Below are 21,647 nucleotides of genomic sequence, written 5' to 3'. Positions count from 1 at the left end.
GCACGTCAGCACTCCTGATTAATAACCAACCAAGACGGTGGGTAAAACCCTTCTCTTGATAAGATTGCTTGGGAAAAACGTGACTCGGATTCATGTTGTCCACGGCACTCGAGCCGTGCAACACAGGGCTGCCACGAGGGGCATAGGGTAAGGACTTGTTGAGGTAGGACATCAGAAATCACTACGCGCCACACGTGAACTGCACAGTAGCCAACCATTGTTAGATAAGCAGTAGCTTCATGCAATGGAACTAGCAGGTCATCGTTTAAACCAATCCCCTCAACCCATCAAATCTCTAAGTATTGAGTTAATGGGACGCAGGCTACATACAGTACACAGTATTACTAACACAGTATCATTTCCTGATTTAAATCGTATGAACATCCATCCATGCACACTTCGCCATATGCATGTATTGCAAGTACATTCCAGTCAAGGTATGAGGCGAGTGGACATGTCTGAAGTGAAGTAAAACGATACGTAGCACTAAGCACAAATGTCCCATTGGAGCGTTATCGTCTCTGTCCTCCATGTGGGTGGGTTTGTGGGTAGCCTAGGCAAACAGGGCAGGCCTTAGGAGAACACTGTAATCTGTAGCCAAGATTAAGCAGGTCCTATGTGCTTAATCCCTGAGCAGAGCACACTCTGATGAAACCCCAGCAGGCTAAATCAGGGCCAAATAATCCCACATCCCAATGAACGCATGTTTTAATTGAAAGGATTCTTTAGCTCCTGCTACTACTAAACTACAGTATCAGCGGCTTGCGGCCGATAGATAAAAAGAGAATATGAGCATAACATTAGAAAAGGCTATAGAGTACCACAGTATGAGTCATAATACCCATACAACCTAGAGGTCAAACAGGGAAATGATTCCAATCATTTTGACACCATTCATTTTTCCCATTGGGGATTTTAGAATCACTTAAAATAAGGGCTGTGTTTTGTGTAGGCTTACCCTGGCTTGACGTTTTTATAACCATGTAAATCTCTCTAGGGCAAGGTGACTTTTATCAATATATTTGACTGTATTTACTCCCCCCCAAAAAATAAATGCTAATTAGCTGTGTATCTATCATTAAGAACTACAAATCCCATGATGGTCTGGATGAGACTTCCCAATCAACGCTAAAGTAAGAATCTCTGGATTAATTATCTAATGTTAGCTAAATGTAGTAATGAATAAAGAGGCTACATTTCTTTAAATAGACAATTCTGTGAACTGTCTTGTGCAAGTTTTAAATTGACACAATACCTGTTAGCAAAGGCATCAGCTATGCAGGAGATGGCAGGGATTCATAATATATTGATAAAAGTCACCTTGTCCGAGAGAGATTTACATGATTTTCAAAACGTCACGCGAGAGTAAGCATACACAAAACACAGCCCTTTATTTGAAGTGTTTCTAAAAATCCCCTATGTGAAAAAATGAATGATGGAAAAAACGATTGGAAACATTTCCCTGTTTGACCGCTAGGTTTTATGGGTATTATGACACCTCCACTTTGGGACTCTATGAACAAACGCTTTAAAATGATTAGTTTGGTGCTGCAATGCAACAGCGGGAACCAGCACTAATATAAATGCTACAGCTTTAAGAATGGAGTAATCTAAGAAAGGGAAACTTGTATGTAAATCCCAACTATCATCAGGATAGGCATACTTTCGGGTTGTTTTTATTACAGAAAGTTCTCTGTCTTCAGTTCCCTTGTGAAAAGCAATGATTGGACACATCTGTGATTCTTATTGTTTCAATTTAACCCTAATGAATGAAAGTGTCATCCAACTAATACATCAACAGCTGTCCTATTCTGATCTTTCTCCAAAATAATAAAGTGTTCCCGCCAGCTAGCAGACAAAGCACCTGACCACTGTGCTGTGTGTGGGGTACAACACCTGGCTGTCTCATACAAGGCACCATCAGTTTAGTTGGTGATTCTCAATTGAGGGCTTTGGCGCCACTAGGTGGCCAGACACCGTAGTGCTTGTGCATCTCTGAAGTTGCATGTCATGGTTGTGTTCAATTGGGCACACCATAGTTAAACATTTTGCAACTGTGTGTTCTTATTGGATAAGTTCAGCTAGTAGCTCCACACTGAACACACCACAGCTGTGAATGTTGGTTCCCCTTTTAGAATGATATATATTCTGCCTGTGCAGATGGATGGAGTGATTTGAGCGAGACAGAAGCATGCAGTGCCCCCATCTGCCAACCCAAGTTCAGCGTCTGGCTTGGGTCACTCTGTGCCACACCACCAGAGGAATCATCTGTTCTCTGTTCTCATTTGACGTGATTAAAAAGAAAGATCGGAAATGACCTCAACCCCAGCCGGGACCCCATGCCTCCCAAGCCTTTCAAATCGGTGTAAACAAAGTCCTAAAATAAAGAGCTATTTTTGTGTACTTCCTCTTAGGATAGGGGTGGCATAGGCACTAGTTTGAGTCTGTCAACACAACGACCACCAGTACAAAATCTACACAAAACCTGTGTGACTGCCAGATTGATTAAATATATTGCATCTGCCACTGTTCCACTCTTAATGCCAGTGCATTTTAAATAGAGTCCCGTCATATTTACGTAGTACAGTCAAACGGTTGAGGGATTTAACAGAAAACACAATTGTGCTGATGTACGCACTACTCCTCTTTAAACGGAGGTACTCAAAAGGAGAAGTACAACTCATTGATATTCACGATCTGTGATGCGTAAGAGTATGAGCTGTGTAGAATGTGGTTTAAAGATCATAGACAACAGCAGCCTACGGTCCCCAGGAGAGTGAAGGATTGTTGTATTTTATTGTTCATGCTTTTAGGCACAGGTCCAAATACGCTGTCACTAAAAAAATGAGATATCAAATGATAAAGGGTTTAAAACGTGAAGTTGAGGGATTAAATCAAACTAATCTCCTGACATTTTTGGGAGGAGGGGAGTGAAAATCCTGAATTGTTCAACTAGCCAACTGATGTCAATTCAATTTTATAATACACACTTTTTGTTTTGTTTTTACAAAAAAGAGAGATGATCATGTTGCACATATGGTCTATTGTATAAAATACAAAGGGGAATAATTTAGAACAACCATAACATTGAGACATATACAGTGTATTCGGAAAATATTCAGACCCCTTCCCTTTTCCACAGTTTGTTACATTACATCCTTATTCTAAAATTGATTCAATTGTTTTTTTCCCATCATCAAGCTACACACAATACCCCATCATGACAAAGCAAAAACAGTTCAAAGAAAAAAAAGAAAGCTAATTTATTAAAAAAAAAAAATGTTTTACATAAGTATTCAGACCCTTTCCTCAGTACTTTGTTGAAGCACATTTGGCAGTGATTACAGCATTGAATCTTCTTGGATATGATGCTACAAGCTTGGCACACTTGTATTTGGGGAGTTTCTCACATTCCTCTCAAGCTCTGTCAAGTTGGATTGGGGAGCGTTGCTGCACAGCTATTTTCAGGTCTCTCCAGAGATGTTCGATCAGTTTCAAGTCCGGGCACTGTCTGAGCCACGCAAGCCTCTCCTGCATTGTTTTGGCTATATGCTTAGGGTCATTGTCCTGTTGGGAAGGTGAACCGTCACCTCAGTCTGGGGTCCGAGCGCTCTGGAGCAGGTTTTCATCAAGGATCTCTCTGTACTTTGCTCCGTTTATCATTATCTCCGATCCTGACTCGATCCCAGTCCCTGAAGCTGAAAAACATCTCCAAAGCATGATGCTGCCAACACCATGCTTCACCGTAGGGATACTGCCAGGTGTCCAGATGTGACTCTTGGCATTCAGGCCAAAGAGTTCAACATTAGTTTCATCAGACCAGAGAATCTTGTTTCTCATGGTCTGAGTCTTTACAGTAGGTGCCTTTTGGCAAACTCCAAGCAGGCTGTCATGTGTCTTTTTACTGAGGAGTGGCTTCCCATCTTGCCACTCTACCATAAAGGCCTGATTGGTGGAATGCTGCAGAGATGGTTATCCTTCTGGAAGGTTCTCCCATCTCCACAGAGGAACTCTAGAGCTCTGTCAGAGTGACCATTGCTCAGTTTGGCCGGGTGGCCAGCTCTAGGAAGAGTCTTGGTGGTTCCAAACTTCTTCCATTTAAGAATGATGGAGGCCACTGTGTTCTTGGGAACCTTCAATGCTGCAGAAATGTGGTACCCTTCCCCAGATCTGTGCCTCGACACAATCCTGTGGGACCTTACATAGACAGGTGTGTGCCTTTCCAAACCATGTCCAATCAATTGAATTTACCATAGGTGGACTCCCAATCGAGTTGTAGAAACATCTCAAGGATGATCACTGGAAACAGGATGCACCTGAGCTCAACTTCAAGTCTCATAGCAAAGAATACTTATGCAAATAAGGGATTTGTTTTTTATTTTGAATACATTTGCAAAAATATCTAATATCTAAAATACATATTTTCGCATTGTCATTATGGGGTATTGTGTGTAGATTGATTTTAGTTTTTTTCTTATCCATTTTAGAATAAGGCTGCAATTTATCAAAATGTGTCAAAAGTCAAGGGGACTGAACACTTTCCGAAGGCAATGTAGAAACTGACTGTAGAGACAGTCTGTAATTATTTTCTGGCACAAGTAACAGAGAAATGAGAGTTATTTGCCTCTCCAACAGAGATAAAAACATAAGAAATAATTATGAGACTCAAGGGAAAGAAAATGTCTTCATTGTGTCCATTCCTGGAATTAAATCACTTTTCACACAGAAAATGGATTAGATTGAGATTAAGGTGACGGTAAATGAATCCTCTCCAATGCAGTAGAGTACACAATTGATATGTTTGACATGTCGTAAATGCTGTAATGGACAAAGATAGTGTGATGTAAGTGAGTAGATCATCATCATTTTGCTCATATTCATCATCATTATCATTGTCATCCTCGTCACGGTGCTCCTGTTTGGCTCAGTTAGTAGAGCATGTCTCTTGCCACGCAAGAATACCTGCTGCCATACAGAAATGTATGCATGTACTGCTATGAATTGCTTAGGATGAAAGTGTCTGTGAAAGGGCATATATTGTTAAGATATATATGATATATCATGTTGTTGATTTTAGTGGGAGGTGAGACATCATGGAAAATACAGTCTAGTTCATTGTCCAGAGATGGATCATTAAAAATGATAAGTGATATTGGCCCTAGTCCAGAGTTACATTATGATATTGGCCCTCCTCCAGAGTTACATTATGATATTGGCCCTAGTCCAGAGTTACATTATGATTTTGGCCCTAGTCCAGAGTTACATTATGATATTGGCCCTCCCCCAGAGTTACATTATGATATTGGCCCTCCTCCAGAGTTACATTATGATATTGGCCCTCCTCCAGAGTTACATTATGATATTGGCCCTCCCCCAGAGTTAAATTATGATATTGGCCCTCCCCCAGAGTTACATTATGATATTGGCCCTCCCCCAGAGTTACATTATGATATTGGCCCTCCCCCAGAGTTAAATTATGATATTGGCCCTCCTCCAGAGTTAAATTATGATATTGGCCCTCCTCCAGAGTTAAATTATGATATTGGCCCTCCTCCAGAGTTAAATTATGATATTGGCCCTCCTCCAGAGTTAAATTATGATATTGGCCCTCCTCCAGAGTTAAATTATGATATTGGCCCTCCTCCAGAGTTAAATTATGATATTGGCCCTCCTCCAGAGTTACATTATGATATTGGCCCTCCTCCAGAGTTAAATTATGATATTGGCCCTCCTCCAGAGTTAAATTATGATATTGGCCCTCCTCCAGAGTTAAATTATGATATTGGCCCTCCTCCAGAGTTAAATTATGATATTGGCCCTCCTCCAGAGTTAAATTATGATATTGGCCCTCCTCCAGAGTTACATTATGATATTGGCCCTCCTCCAGAGTTACATTATGATATTGGCCCTCCTCCAGAGTTACATTATGATATTGGCCCTCCCCCAGAGTTAAATTATATGATATTGGCCCTCCCCCAGAGTTACATTATGATATTGGCCCTCCTCCAGAGTTACATTATGATATTGGCCCTCCTCCAGAGTTACATTATGATATTGGCCCTCCTCCAGAGTTAAATTATATGATATTGGCCCTAGTCCAGAGTTACATTATGATATTGGCCCTCCTCCAGAGTTAAATTATATGATATTGGCCCTCCTCCAGAGTTACATTATGATATTGGCCCTCCTCCAGAGTTAAATTATATGATATTGGCCCTAGTCCAGAGTTACATTATGATATTGGCCCTCCTCCAGAGTTAAATTATATGATATTGGCCCTCCTCCAGAGTTAAATTATATGATATTGGCCCTCCCCCAGAGTTAAATTATATGATATTGGCCCTAGTCCAGAGTTACATTATGATATTGGCCCTCCCCCAGAGTTAAATTATATGATATTGGCCCTAGTCCAGAGTTACATTATGATATTGGCCCTCCTCCAGAGTTACATTATGATATTGGCCCTCCTCCAGAGTTACATTATGATATTGGCCCTCCTCCAGAGTTACATTATGATATTGGCCCTCCTCCAGAGTTACATTATGATATTGGCCCTCCTCCAGAGTTACATTATGATATTGGCCCTCCTCCAGAGTTACATTATGATATTGGCCCTCCCCCAGAGTTAAATTATATGATATTGGCCCTCCCCCAGAGTTAAATTATATGATATTGGCCCTCCCCCAGAGTTAAATGATATGATATTGGCCCTCCTCCAGAGTTAAATTATATGATATTGGCCCTCCTCCAGAGTTAAATTATGATATTGGCCCTCCCCAGAGTTAAATTATATGATATTGGCCCTCCTCCAGAGTTAAATTATGATATTGGCCCTCCCCAGAGTTAAATTATATGATATTGGCCCTCCCCAGAGTTAAATTATATGATATTGGCCCTCCCCCAGAGTTAAATTATATGATATTGGCCCTCCTCCAGAGTTAAATTATATGATATTGGCCCTCCTCCAGAGTTAAATTATATGATATTGGCCCTCCCCCAGAGTTAAATTATATGATATTGGCCCTCCCCCAGAGTTAAATTATATGATATTGGCCCTCCTCCAGAGTTAAATTATATGATATTGGCCCCCCTCCAGTTAAATGATATGATATTGGCCCTCCTCCAGAGTTAAATGATATGACATTGGCCCTCCTCCAGAGTTAAATGATATGACATTGGCCCTCCTCCAGAGTTAAATGGGTGAGGGACTTTGAGGCTCATAAAAGCCTAAACGTTTTTAACTGCACTGCAACAAGAAGTGAAAATAGATGAGTGATGCTGACAACAGCACTGCTAGTCATAACATGCCGTATACCGGAATTGAGCCATTCCTGACAATTGAATGACTGATTCTATCATCAACATTAACAAGATTAGAGGATTTTACCATTTGGAGGAAAGCGGGAGTGCAACAAAATGTGTAAACATGACTGTGACAATAGTAAGCCTGCATTCTAATCAGTTTGTTTGGGTTGCATAATGTGTAGGCCTACAACATAGTAGACCTAATGTCACATTAACAGTGTTAATAATATTTGGTAGGGTAGCTACAGTACAGTATATGGCTTTTTCTTGCCAGTAAGAAAATTAGATTTTTCAGATGTATGCACTGCATGTTAGCTGAAGGTAAAGTATGCCTGGGCCCGTATTCATAACGCCTCCCAGAGTGCTGATCTAGGATCAGTTTTGCCTTTTAGATCATAATGGATAATATCACATGGACAGGGGAGGAACCAAGGTCGTCAATCAGAGCTGAGGATTGTCCTCCTGGTGAGCCGCTACTCTGGGAAGAGTTCAACAGGAAACACCATCCTAGGCCGAGAGGAGTTCCCCATCGGAGCCTGAACCGAGGAGTGTTTGAGGCGAGAAGTGGAAGTATTTGGGAGAAGGGTCACTGTGATGGACATCCCCGCCTGGACGGGGCGCTATTTCCCCCTGGACACCCTGGAGAGCGCTAAGCAGAGGTTGGCATACAACGTGTCCATGTGTCCTCCAGGGGACCACACATTTCCCTGCTAGTCATGGACATGTTCAGGAGGAAGGAGCGGACGGTGGAAGAGCAGCTGGAGTTTCCCATCAAAAGTATCTGGCGATACCCCATCGTGCTGTTCACTGGGGGTGACGCTCTGAGGGAGGAGGACTCGAGGATAGAGCAGCTCTTGGAGAGAGAAGCCAGCTGGAAGCAGCTGGTGGAGAAACACAATAACAGGTAGCATGTGTTTGACAATGTGAGCGGGGACGATGATGTCAAACAGGTCAGAAGGCTGCTGGAGAGGATAGAGGTGATGTCGGGAAACAATGGCAGATGCTTTGAAATCAATGACAGTCTGGGAAAATGGTGAACACGAGGAGGGAGATTGAAAAAAGGGCAGATGATAGACTGAAGTGGGCCCAAAGAGGGACATAGACACTCAGAGCTCTTCTTCACTCAGGTGAAAAACGGTCATTTCAACCAAACACACAGTACAGTACATATTTGTAACAAACTACTGTATTTTGGTTAGATTTGGATGAGATCTTATGTCTCACTGTCTCACTCATAGAAGCAACCCACAGACTGACAGAGCTAAGGATTTTGCTCCTGGGTGGAAAATATGATGGAAAAAGCTCTGCGGTAGCGTGGTTGACACTCTGGGCTGGGGCTGGCGCTCCGTGCAGGACAAGTCTGAGCGGGTGAAGCGAGAGGTTGGGGCTGGCGTTCATCTGTGTCCTCCGGAGACTCACGCCCTCCCCCTCGTGGTCTCGGATGACATGACCTTCACAGAGAGCGACAGGCAAGCTTTGGAGCAACATCTGGAGCTACTGGTCCTAGGGGTGTGAACCCTCACCCTGGTACTGTTCACCATGGGGGACTGCTTCAGAAAGGTCACCCCTGAGGAGCACATCGAGAGCTGGAGTGCCCTCCGGTGGCTGGTGGAGAAAAGTGGGAACAGGTACCACGTCATGGAGGAGAATGAAAACCCAGTGAATAGCCAACAGGTGGCTGAGCAGCTGGAGAAGATTGAGATGGTTGTGAGCTCCTTCTCACAATGTACCAGCGGGCGGAGGAAAGCAACCTGGAGCGAAAACTGTTACGTGAGGACCACCTAAAGACAATGGCGAGCATAAGGAAGTCTATCAAAGAGAGGGAGGAGAAAATAAAAGAGATGGAGGACATCTACAAGAACGAGATAGAGCGGTTGAAACGTGTCTAGACAAAGACAAAGTCATCAAGGAGATGGAAACTAGTTTTAAAGCGGACAACAGTGGTGTATCCGTCAATGCATAGACAAATGCACAATAGCTGAAAAACTCTGTCAGCCAATAACTATTGTTTTGGCAATGCAGGTAAATATATAGATCCTTAACTAAAAACAGCCTGCAATGGGGTGGGTTAGGGGGGGGGGGGTTGTTTTAAGATGGTCACACCATGACTCATTTAGCTAGTTGCCCTTTACTAGTATAGCCCATAGAAACACATTGAATAACACAAATAGCATTAATGGCAAAAAAAGACAGTCAGAAAAAACATAAGGAATACGTTTTTGAAGTGTTTGTCCTACAAATGGAGCTGGCTGAGGCTTAAACTGGTGATCGTCGATGGGTATAGGGATATTGTTATCCATGTCGGTTCCAGCGATGTTAGGACGAAACAGTCAGAGGTCACGAAGCGCAACATAACTTCCGCGTGTAACTTAGCTAGAAAGATGTGCTGGCGACGATAATTGTCTCTGGCCCCCTCCCAGTTAAGGGGGAGTGATGAGCTCTACAGCAGACTCGTACATCTCAATCGCTGGTTGAAAACTGTTTTCTGTCCTCCCAAAAGATAGAATTTGTAGATAACTGGCCCTCTTTCTGGGACTCACCCACAAACAGGGCCAAGCCTGGCCTGCTGAGGAGTGACGGACTCCATCCTAGCTGGAGGGGTGCTCTCATCTTATCTACGAACATAGACAGGGCTCTAACTCCACAATGAAATAGGGTGTCATGTTTTGTCTTATTTTGTCTTGTCATTTTGCTTTTCCCTCTGTTCGTTTTCCCCCTGCTGGTCTTTTTAGGTTCGTTCCCCTCTTTCTCTCTTCCTCCCTCTCTCTCTTCTCTCTATCGCTCCGTTCCTGCTCCCAGCTGTTCCTATTCCCCTAATCAATCATTTAGTCTTCCCACACCTGTTCCTTATCTTTTTCCCTGATTAGAGTCCCTATTTCTCCCCTTGTTTTCCGTTTCTGCCCGGTCGGATCCTTGTCTATTGTTCACCGTGCTGTGTTTGTGTATCGCCCTGTCGTGTCGTGTTTCCCTCAGATGCTGCGTGGTGAGCAGGTGTCTGAGTCTGCTAAGTTCAAGTGCCTTCCCGAGGCAACCTGCAGTTCAAGATCAAGTCTCCAGTCGGTTCTCGTCATTACGAGTGGAAATTGTTTTATTTGATTGTATTTTTACTTTACTGGATTAAAGACTCTGTTTTCGCCAAGTCGCTTTTGGGTCCTCATTCACCTGCATAACATAGGGTGCAGGCCAGGTAGCCAGTTAGCCAGCCTGCCAGCATAGTGGAGTCTGCCGCTAGCACAGTCAGTGTAGTCAGCTCAGCTATCCCGTTTGAGACCGTGTCTGTGACTCGATCTAGGTCGGGAAAAACGAAACATGGCGGTGTTCGCTTTGGCAGTCTCACTGGAATAAAGACCTCCTCCATTTCCTGTCATTATTGAAAGAGATTGTGATAATATCTCACATCTCAAAACAGGACTACTTCATGTTAGATCCCTCACTTCCAAGGCAGTCATTATTCAATGAACTAATCACTGATCATAATTTATAACCTTAATGTGATTGCCCTGATTGAAACATGGCTCAAGCCTGACGAATTTACTGTGTTAAATGAGGCCTCTCCTCCAGGTTACACTAGTGACCATATCCCCCCGTGCATCCCACAAAGGTGGAGGTGTTGCTAACATTTACAAAAGCAAATTTCAATTTACAAAGGAAAAAAAAACGACTGTGTTTTCATTATTGAGCTTCTAGTCATGAAATCTCTGCAGCCTACTCAATCCCTTTATAAAGCTACTGTTTACAGGCCTCCTGGGCTGTATACGGCGTTCCTCACTGAGTTCCCTGATTTCTTATCAGATCTCGTAGTCATGGCAGATAATATTCACATTTTTGGTGACTTTAATATTCACGTGGAAAAGTCCACAGGGCCAGTCCAGAAGGCTGTCAGAGCCATCTTCAACTCAGTGGGTTTGGTCCAACATGTCTCCAGACCTACTCATTGCCACAGTCATACCCTGGATCTAGTTTTGTCCTGTGGAATAAATATTGTGGATCTAAATGTTTGAAATTGCAACAAATAATCTGCTCAGACTCCAACCAAGGATTATCAAAAGCTGCACTGCAAATTCTCAGACAACCCAAAGATTCCTAGATGCCCTTCCAGACTTCCTCCACCTACCCAAGGACATCGGGGTACAAAATAAATAAAGGACTTACTACTACTTTTCCAACCTGATTGAGGAGAATAAAAATAATCCAACATGTATTTTTTTATGCTGTCGAAAAGCAGCATTCCCCAAGTGAGGATGAACAAATACATGAACTCCTTCGCCAAAAAGATAATGTTCATTAGAAAGCAAATTACGGTCTCCTCTTGAATCTGCGTATTTTTCCAAAACTCACTTTTCCTGAGTCTGCACAGAACTGCCAGGATCTAGGGTCAATGGAGACACTAGTGTTTGTTTATCCCGAATCTCTTGACACATTCACGAAAATGGTCATCATGGCCTCTAAACCTTCCATCTGCCTACCGGACCTTATTCCAACTAAACAACTAAAAGAGCTACTTCCTGTGTTTGGCCCTCTTATGTTGAACATAATAAACGACTGACTATCCTCTGGATGTGTTCCAAACTCACTAAAAGTGGCGGTAATAAAGCCTCTCTTGAAAAAGCCAAACCTTCACCCGGCAAATGTAAAAAACAAACTATTGGCCTAGATCGAATCTCCCATTCCTCTCAATAAAATGTTTTTAAAAGCTTGTGAAGGTGGTACCTTTTAATGATACCTTTTAATGGTGTCAGCCCATGGTTCTGCATCTGTCCTCGTGCTCCTAGACCTTAGTACCGCTTTTTACACCATCGATCACTATATTCTTTTGGAGAGATTGGAAATCCTATTGGTGTATGCAGACAGGTTCTTGCCTTGTTTAGATCTTATCTGTCGGAAAGATATCAGTTTGTCTATCGATCACTACATTCTTTTGGAGAGATTGGGAACCCTAAATGGTCTACACAGAAAAGTTATTGCCTGGTTTGATCTCATCTGTCAGAAAGATATCAGTTTGTCTCTGTGGATGGGTTTTCCTCTGACAAATGAATGGTAAGTTTCGGTGTTCCTCAAGGTTCCGTTTTAGGACCACTAAATGTTCCTAAAATATGCATGTGTGCATGTGTGTTTTGTGTGTGTGAGTGTATATATGTAGTATGTGAGTGTTTGTGTGTGTGTGTGTGTGTGTGTGTGTGTGTGTGTGTGTGTGTGTGTGTGTGTGTGTGTTTGTGTGTTGGAGTGTCGGTGTGGTATGTGTGAGTGTGTGGGTACAGTACATTGAGTGTTCATAGAACCTGAGCAAGAATGTCAGTGCAAAAACAAGGGGGGCAATGCAAATACTCCGGTGCTCAGCCCTCCGTTTCCTGTAGTCCATGCTCAGCTCCTTTGTCTTGCTGACGTTGAGGGAGAGGTTGTCCTTGCACCACACTGCCAGGTCTCTGACCTCCTCCCTGTAAGCTGTCTCATCATCGTCAGTGATCAGGTCTACCACGGCCCGCCGTGTCATCGGCTAACTTAATGATGGTGTTTGAGTCGAAGGTGGGCACGCAGACATGGGTGAACAGGGAGTAGAGGAGACTAAGCAGGCCCCCCTGTGTTGAGGTTCAGCATGGCGGATGTGTTGTCAGAATGTCCAGGGTCCAGTTGCAGAGGGAGGTGTTTAGTCCCAGGGTCCTCATCTTAGTGATGAGCTTGGAGGACACTATGGTGTTGAACACTGAGCTGTAGTCAATGAACAGCATTCTCACGTAGGTGTTCCTTTTGTCCAGGTGTGAAAGAGCAGTGTGGAGTGCAATAGAGATTGCTTTAACTGTGGATCTGTGACATACAGGTGTACATTTGGAATCATTCCTTTATCTATTTTTTTATTTGCCAGAAAGGCATGTCATTATTTAAATAAAACAAGAAGCCGAACTTTAAAGTACATAAAGACTGTTTTAAATGAAAATGTCCTTGGCTGAATTGGCCAGCATAAATGCAAGACATTGGGCACAGCATCAGTGGTGTGGCAACTGTACAATAGCACATAGCAGCTCCAGTAATGATGTATTTTACAGTAAAATATATTATAGGAAATATATCAGTCAATGTATGTTGGTACTGTAATCTGATATTTCCTGCATCAACCTTAGTGCCTCGTAACAAATATAGCACTATTTATTCTCTGGTGTAGAGGGTGAATTAGCCTTGCCCACAATATTCAGGTGGTTGAGTCGCGCCGTCACCTTGGCACCAAGTCTATTGGTCTGAGACTTCAGAAACAACTCCAGCTGCTGCTCTCTTGATTCCCTGTGGAAGTTATGAGTCAAAGTTGAAGACATATTAATAATCATACCTGTTGTTCTTGGTTTTGAAATACTCCATTAAATAAAAAAGAGATATGTCTTAGATTAGAAAGAGAAAGAATCACAAAGTGTGTGTGTGTGTGTGTGTGTGTGTGTGTGTGTGTGTGTGTGTGTGTGTGTGTGTGTGTGTGTGTGTGTGTGTGTGTGTGTGTGTGTGTGTGTGTGTGTGTGTGTGTGTGTGTGTGTGTGTGTGTGTGTGTGAGATAGTAGTTGATGCTAACACCAGATGCTGAGTGGGAGGGAAAGGAACAGTGTTGTGTTCACCTGGAGGTGTTTACTGTACTGACAGGCATCCTCTGGGGAGTTTTACAGGGACTCAGGGAACTAGTGGAGGAGAAGCAAAATGAGCCGTTGTTATCTCCACTTTAATCTAACCTTTATCTAACATCCTCTTTTACAATCCCAACCTGGCCACAAGGGGGCAGTAGTACAGCAGCATAATTATAATTCTGTATCTCTTGACTAATTTTGCATCATGCTGATGTAACGTCATTATTTTAGCCAAATTAGAAGAGATAATTTGATTATAATATGATTTTTGACAAATCCAATTACTAACAATTAGCATGCCACACCATCAATAGAAGTACAGAGATAACGACAAACCAAACATGAAGGAAGAAACAGAAAATGGTGTGCGTGACATACATGCTAATTGAAGTTATTGATTGATGACAATTGGCAAGGACTCAAGGGAAGACACATTGATTGAGTTGTAGGCTAAATTAAATGCAAGTATTCCTCATAGGGATTAGAGGTTAATTTAGTGGAAACACAGATGCATGATGTGTGTGTGTGTGTGTGTGTGTGTGTGTGTGTGTGTGTGTGTGTGTGTGTGTGTGTGTGTGTGTGTGTGTGTGTGTGTGTGTGTGTGTGTGTGTGTGTGTGTGTGTGTGTGTGTGTGTGTGTGTGTGTGTGTGTGTGTGTGTGTGTGTGTGTGTGTGTGCGAACAGTATACCTCCTGTCATCTTTAGAGCTGTCGTCTTTCAGCTGTCTGGGAGTGGAAGGTACATTCTCTGGCAGGGGAAACTCGGGCGTGAGAGATACTCCCATGCTTTCAGACCTGGTAAAACACATCAGTCACACAAACCTCTGAAATGGATTCCTGTTACTTTCAGTCCGCCTGCCTGTCAGTGTGTGTTAGTGCTTACGGTCCATCCAGTAGCTCCTCTGTCATATCTTCTGGAAGGCCATTCAGAGCTGTGGGCGCCATGGTGGGCAGAATGTCACTGTTGAAGGGGTCAGACCTGGTGGAACACACGGTTAGGTGATAGAGACTCGGAGGTCATTAAAGGACTGGTACATTAACTGACTCAATGACTCAACTCTATTATATCAACTGTATTTATAAAAGGTAACACAATTTCAGCCCATGTTGTACAGCTGAGTATAAACATACAGGCTAACATCCTGTTGATGTTTGCAATTTCTTCACGTCAGATGACTAGGCAGCCCTATGGTTTGTTGTAGAGGCCTACTTTAACTGATAGGCAACATTTCACTTGGACTTGTTTGGACACTACTTCAACAAAGCAGAGGATACAGCGCTGGCTCTTAGTAACCCTGGTGTTGGAATGGATTCCAGAAAGGAGTCTGCACCATGGCCATAGATCTTAGACAAGGGAACAGAGTGCCGGTCCCCCCTCACCCTGTAAATATGAAGTAAATCACTGTGTTTCCATTCATAAGTCTGTCTGTGAGACTTGCACTGGTCTGGGCCTGTAGCTAACGTGCTACAGCTTAGCCTTAGCTATTCAAATGATCTGGAGGCAGAGAAGAAGCACGCAAGTACATCCTTGGAAGAAGTGGACACGCACAAACACACTGAGCCAGCTGGTGGAAGTTTGTGGATGACAGTGTACTTCCTAAGGAGCAAAAGGGTGTTCCACGTTCGTCAAGTCAAAATGCTCTGAGGAAGGGTAGGAGGTTTTTTTAAGTGCAACTTACTGGTTGCGTGCGGTGCCTTCATTGAAGCTCTATGCAATCAATGGAAAATCTGCATATGATAGCAAAACAATCCTAACTAACTATCTGACGACTGAGGCGAGAACGGCTCATTATAATGGCTGGAATGGAGAAAATGGAATGGCATCAAATCCCTGGAAACCAGGTGTTTGATGTATTTGATACCATTCCACTCATTCTATTCCTGTAATTCCCACGAGCCCGTCCTCCCCAGTTAAGGTGTCACCAACCTCCTGTGCTATCTACCTACCCATAGCATCCCAGTACCATGAAACCTCGGCTGTGAGCTGGTCAAACAAGATGATCAAACAAGATAAGCTCATTATTTTTTTAAGTGTTCAGTTGTGTGTGAAGAACAACAGTCTATACGTTGCACTGTTTACTCAAGAACACGTAGTTATAGATGAGTTAGTACATCATGATCCGTTAAGACACTGTCACTTTAGCGGTCGCTTTACGCAGCTGTATGTGTGGTGTGAGCCCTGTCAAGCTGTGCTACTGGATCCTTACATGCGCGGGGCCCAGCTACTGGTGAGTGTGGGACTGTTGGACAGAGAGGCCAGGGCAGCCGATGGGAACTTCTTCCAGGTCATCACGCCTCGGATCACATCCTGCAATTTGATCAGGATAAAGAATTGTGTAATTGTTGTAAAAACGACTTTGGCTTTAGTCTTACCGCAAATGTCCACATTGTGTGAGAAATCAAGGTATTCTATTCTATTATGTTTAATTCTATTTTAATTATATAGAAATGCAATGCTAGTACACAAAAATGTGAGAGTTTTAACTCCTCTTGATATGAGAGACCTACTGTTCGGTCTAAAAATGTCTTCTGAGTGCTGGGGGTGTGCATTCCAAACACAGAGGGCTTTGGGATGGTGTACCGGGGCAGTGGACACAGGTGGAACTCCAGATCACACTCTAGGTAGAGGAGGTCTGCTTTGAAGGCATGGAGACCGGGGGGCTGGGTTCTACAGTGCAGAACAAAGTCTAACATGGAACACGAACAGTATAAATGATCAATGCAAAATGATTCACAATTATCGATATTCTCAGGCCCGGTGAAGGATTCCACTATTGGCAAGAGGAACAGCTGTTGTGGGCATCATCAGGACAGAGATTCCAACGAAACATTTCCAACACTATGCATGATAGTAACACCAATCATTACAACTACATCTACTGCATACAGCCTTATAATGGACAACCTGGAGATATTTACTAGAGATATGGCATAGACGTGGTCCATACTGTAGATATGCATGATGAACACATTTATTTATACAGCAGTGGAGGCTGGTGGGAGGAGCTATAGGAGGACGGGGTTGTTGTAATGGCTGGAATGAAATAGAATAATTGGAACAGAGTCAAACGTGGTTTCCATATGTTTGATGTGTTTCATACCGTTCCATTTATTCAATTCCAGCCATTACAATGGGCCCGTCCTCCTATAGCGCCTCCCACCAGCCTCCAGTGATATACTGTAAATAAATAAATACATGTGTTCTATCATATTCTGTGATATTCCCTTACAAAGATTCCGAGGGGGTGTGCGTAGGGAGGCTTCAGCAGGGCGGTGGGGGCCATGAAGCTCAGACTGGGACACTCATCCTCCTCGCCCTCTGGCTCGGCCACTGCACACCCCGAGGGAGAACGGATCACCCTGGGAAACAGTTCATCCTGAAAGAGAGGGACACAACCACGTAAGCAACCAGTGCATTAGGAGACTGTAACTGGAGAGACGACCTGAACTTGTTCAATACCAAACAAACAGTTTTGTTTTCCATTACAAAATGTTTTTCTACAGTGTTCCCTAATGAATATGACCCAGCAGAGAAAAAAATAAAACAAATATTTATCAGTCTTGTATAACAGCCATGCTGGCAAGATTAGAGATACACTATAAAAATCATATCAATGAGATGGGGCCAATCTATTAGAAACTCTAGTTCTGCAATTGCAAAAATCCTACTTGACGTTGTCCTAAAGTAAGATCAGATCTGACAGTTGAAGGATGTTCCTGTAATAAGTATTGTTGTGGTAAAGAGTTTGCTATGGAGAGCTGCCTGCAAATGAGTAAGTGTTTGTATGCTGGGAGTTAAGTGGGGACCATGAGCTCTGGAGAAGGGTGATTAATGGTTGTCTTGTCAGGGTCTTGTCAACCATGGGAAACTATAGGAACATTTAAAAAAAATAATGGTTTGATTACATAAACAACGAGGTTATTGCTGTATCAGTTTGAGCAAATACACACACGCTATTGGATGTCAGAGGAGCAGAGCAGATCCTAGTCTCTGACAGTGACACCATTAAGTAATCAATCAAACCATTCAGAGTTCTCAGGGTTATTGCTGCTTCACATCATTGTTTATGTTATATCACTTGTACATCGTCTCATAAAAGGCTTAAAGGATTGACTGTGATGTATTTCCTTTGTATAAATGGATCTGTGTATTACACACCACCTACGTAAGCGTCCCACAGTGTTGCTGGTGAGTCTCGTGGCTCACCTGTGCCCCAGTGCATAGCGTCCTGGGCTGGGATGGGGGTTGGGGGGGGGGTGTAGCTAGCGGCAGCCTCAAAGGCCGAAACAGGCTGGTACCCCATTAACTTGTAGTGCTGGGGAACCTTGAGAAACAACACACGTAATGCAACACAAGTGAGCACGTTACTGTACAATTTCTAAGCAAAATCCCTGTCGTCATCATCAGCGGGTACGTTTACATGAGTGACTGAAAGGCAAACATAGCTCGTTGTTAGTGCTACAATGTACAAGCAACATCAACGATTCTTTATTCAGGCAAAGACCTCTCATGTAAACGAGTGTGTCATTTGACCAGGGCCTCAATGGGCCTAACAGGGACGGCACCCCGTGCATTGGGAGCCTGGGCATAGAGTACAAGGCCAACACTACGTTACGGTCATTTTCACTAAATCATTTCAATGAATACAAGCTACTGGGCAAATCAAATCAGTGTCCCTTCTTTTCAAGTAGTCCACGCAAGAACAAGATGGCTTTTTATCAAAGTGCACTGCATTTACCAGTTCATCAGACTGGTTAGGAAGAGAGAAGATGGGGAATGTGAAAGGAACCACGTTGTCTGGTGAGATCTTCGGGGGATGAAGGGGCTCCTCCTCAACTGAAAACAGATAAATGCATGCATCTTGCTTGCTTCCAACATCAAAATGACTTGGGGGTTCACATCATTTGAAAATATTTGTATTTTTATTTTGGCACAACAAATGTGTGTGCTGCATCGTTCACGTATGTATTTTGATCATATGCCTGTGTCAAATAGAGAACACGTTTGCCCTGTGGGGTCTCAACAGTGCAATACCTCTTACTCCTGGGGACAGGCGCTTCAAGCTTTGAGTCAGCTGCCTCAACGAGACCAGTCTGTTGTTCACACGACATTTAATCACCACCTGAAACACATGGGGCACTCACTTGAAAGAGGTTGTGTTGTTTCGAAAGGTTATGCATGTTTGTGAGTAAACCCTCTTCCTGCTGTATGACATCTGTTACGGTACATGTTTCTTGCTCAAATAGAGAATGATATAAATACAAAACCCCAAAATGTTTTCAAGTATGCATTGGGATAAATTTTATATTAAAGAGAACCAGGACTTGGACATTGTCCGCTTTCCAACTGCCTATGAGATATTGTATAACATACTGGTTTTACAGTTTGTCATTTGGTTGAATGTAGGCTACATCATTAAATATAGCTTACCTTAGGAATTCCCATCCCAGACATACGACAGGGACTACTACACCATCTTATGACATGTCTTAAGATCGTTATCATAGAGAGCATACACACTGCCTCGCAGGGTTTTGGCTTGTGGTTTGTGAGTGAAACCGTTGTGTTGAGTGGGCTGGGATGAGGCACTCGATGCCTATAGGGCCTAATCTAAGGCCAATGGAGTGAAAGAGAGAGGGCTAAGTACTGTACCTTGCGGGCTGCCTGCTGGAAGAGCCTTAGAGCTCTCTGCGTGATCTCCAGATGACTGCTGGAGTACATGCGAAAGAAAGGCGTGCGCACTGGTGCCTGGAAGGTACAAACAGAACAGACGTTTTGATTGTGAAAAAGAAAATGGATGAAAGCAGCTCTCATACTCAAGGGGGAAAAAGCAATATGCATTCCATTTGAAGCCATTTTAGAGGCAAACAGGTCAGTTTTGACTTCGACATGGTACCTGGCCTGTGTTACGCAGGACCCGTCTGGTAGAGGGCTTAGGTTGGCCTCTAGCAAAGTCCCTCTCCTTCCTCACCTCTCCTTTTCTAACCTGGAATTAAGACGGGCGTTCGTCATGTTCAGAATACGAGCAAGTGTGACAAACAGGGATCAATCCCGGGAGAATGCATTAGCCCACTAAGCCAAAGCCTAGGCGTTTGCTAGGGGAGCCATTGCAACTCTTCAAGTCTCAAGTAAGGTTACTGATCATTACACTAGCATGGTCACTAAACTACCTCTGTTACACAAACGTATGAAACAGATGAGGACAAGGCATAGGGAAGAGGTGTAAAGGCTGTTTGGGTTCCTGGCCTGAGCTCCAGATTCCAGAGAAGACACATGAAAGGAGTTTGTCCAATCACCAAGTGGAGTGATTGGCCTCTCTAAAAACAATGGTGGCCTGTAAAAGAACAGAGTAAATATAGCCAATAAACAGAGAGGGGAGAGGAAGTGCTGTTAAGTGTCCTGGGAGAGATCTGTCATCTGTTCCCCTTTAGAAGAAACAGCAATAGCAGTAGCTCTCGCTGACATTACAGCGTCATGTTGTATATCTAATTTAAAGTCACTACGGTTGGCTTTATACATTTACTGGCCGTTCTCAATAAAACTCAAATACAGTTGCACAGCCTGACTTCAAACCAAATCAAATCAAATTGTATTTGTCACATGCTCCGAATACAATAGTGAAATGCTTACTTACAAGCCCTTAACCAGCAATGCAGTTCTAAGAAAAATAACTTAATACACTACACACACAAAAGTACGTGGACACCCCTTCAAATGAGTGGATTTGTCTATTTCAGCCCCACCCGTTGCTGACTGTTGTACAAAATTGGCATTACTGCCAATGTTTCTCTATGGAGATTGCATGTCTGTGTGCTCAATTTCCTGAAGACCTGAGTGACTTTCGACGTGGCACCATCATAGGAGGCCACCTTTCCAACCAGTCAGTTCGTCAAATTTCTGTCCTGCTATTGATCAACTGTCAGTTGTGTTTTTGTGAAGTGGAAACGTCAAGGAGCAACAACGACTCGGCCATGAAGTGGTAGACCACACAGAACGGGACTGCAGGGTGCTGAAGCGCGTAGCGTGGTAAACACTCACTACCGAGTTCCAAACTGCCTGGAAGCAACGTCATCACAATAACTGTTCTTTGGGAGCTTCTGAACTGGGTTTCCATGGTCGAGCAGCCGCACACAAGCCGAAGATCAAAATGCGCAATGCAAAGAGCTGACTGGAGTGGTGTAAAGCTCGCCGCCATTGGACTCTGTTTGGTGGAGGAGGAGTAATGGTCTGGGGCTGTTTTTCATGGTTCGGGCTAGGCCCCTTAGTTCCAGTGAAGGGAAATGTTAACGCTACAACATACAATGACATTCTAGATGATTCTGTGCTTTAAACTTTGTGGGAACAGTTTGGGGAAGGCCCTTTCCTGATTCAGCATGACAATGCCCCCGCACATAAAGTGAGGTCCATACAGAAATGGTTTGTTGAGATCGGTGTGGAAGAACTTGACTGGTCTGCACAGAGCCCTAACCTCAACGCCATCCAACACCTTTGACTTGAATTGGAATGCCGACTGCAAGCCAGGCCTAATCGCACATCAGTGCCCGACCTCACTAATGCTCTTGCGGCTGAATGGAAGCAGGTCCCTGCAGCAATATTCCAACATCTAGTGGAAAGCCTTCCAAAAAGAGTGGAGGCTGTTATAGCAGCACAGGGGGGACCAACTCCACATTAATGCCATGATTTTGGAATGAGATGTTCGACGAGCAGGTGTCCACATACTTTTGGTCATGTTGTGTATATAAGT

General features: G+C 43.4%; 1 protein-coding gene across 4 annotated transcripts; it reads right to left on the bottom strand.

The window, feature by feature from the left end:
• Positions 1 to 13,173: 13,173 nt before the first annotated feature.
• LOC124010525 (cilia- and flagella-associated protein 221-like) lies at positions 13,174 to 20,922 on the bottom strand. Of its 4 annotated transcripts, none has more exons than XM_046323033.1 (8): positions 17,572 to 17,671; positions 17,133 to 17,279; positions 16,411 to 16,589; positions 16,110 to 16,210; positions 14,786 to 14,881; positions 14,593 to 14,697; positions 13,899 to 13,958; positions 13,174 to 13,578 (listed from the first exon to the last, which is right to left on the bottom strand). In XM_046323033.1, the coding sequence occupies exons 3-8, from the start codon at positions 16,450 to 16,452 to the stop codon at positions 13,443 to 13,445; spliced, it is 540 nt and encodes a 179-aa protein (XP_046178989.1). In that variant the 5' UTR covers positions 16,453 to 16,589; positions 17,133 to 17,279; positions 17,572 to 17,671; the 3' UTR covers positions 13,174 to 13,442. The 4 variants fall into 4 exon arrangements, 3 of the variants coding, with proteins under 3 accessions (XP_046178989.1, XP_046178990.1, XP_046178991.1); XM_046323034.1 differs by having other exon boundaries at positions 16,411 to 16,570; XM_046323035.1 differs by lacking the exon at positions 13,899 to 13,958 and having other exon boundaries at positions 16,411 to 16,570.
• Positions 20,923 to 21,647: the final 725 nt, after the last annotated feature.

Source organism: Oncorhynchus gorbuscha, linkage group LG23 (assembly GCF_021184085.1).
Source record: "Oncorhynchus gorbuscha isolate QuinsamMale2020 ecotype Even-year linkage group LG23, OgorEven_v1.0, whole genome shotgun sequence".
Lineage (NCBI taxonomy): Eukaryota > Metazoa > Chordata > Actinopteri > Salmoniformes > Salmonidae > Oncorhynchus > Oncorhynchus gorbuscha.
This window is presented reverse-complemented; position numbering and strand designations above follow the sequence as displayed.

Excerpts from the sequence above, each read along its gene's own strand:
- LOC124010525 (XM_046323033.1), bottom strand. The coding sequence starts at position 16,452 with ATGCACACCCCCAGCACTCAGAAGACATTTTTAGACCGAACA. Across the intron at positions 16,211-16,410 it reads AGACATTTTTAGACCGAACA|GATGTGATCCGAGGCGTGAT; the intron begins GTAGGTCTCTCA and ends ATCAAATTGCAG. Across the intron at positions 14,882-16,109 it reads AGTAGCTGGGCCCCGCGCAT|GTCTGACCCCTTCAACAGTG; the intron begins GTAAGGATCCAG and ends GTGTTCCACCAG.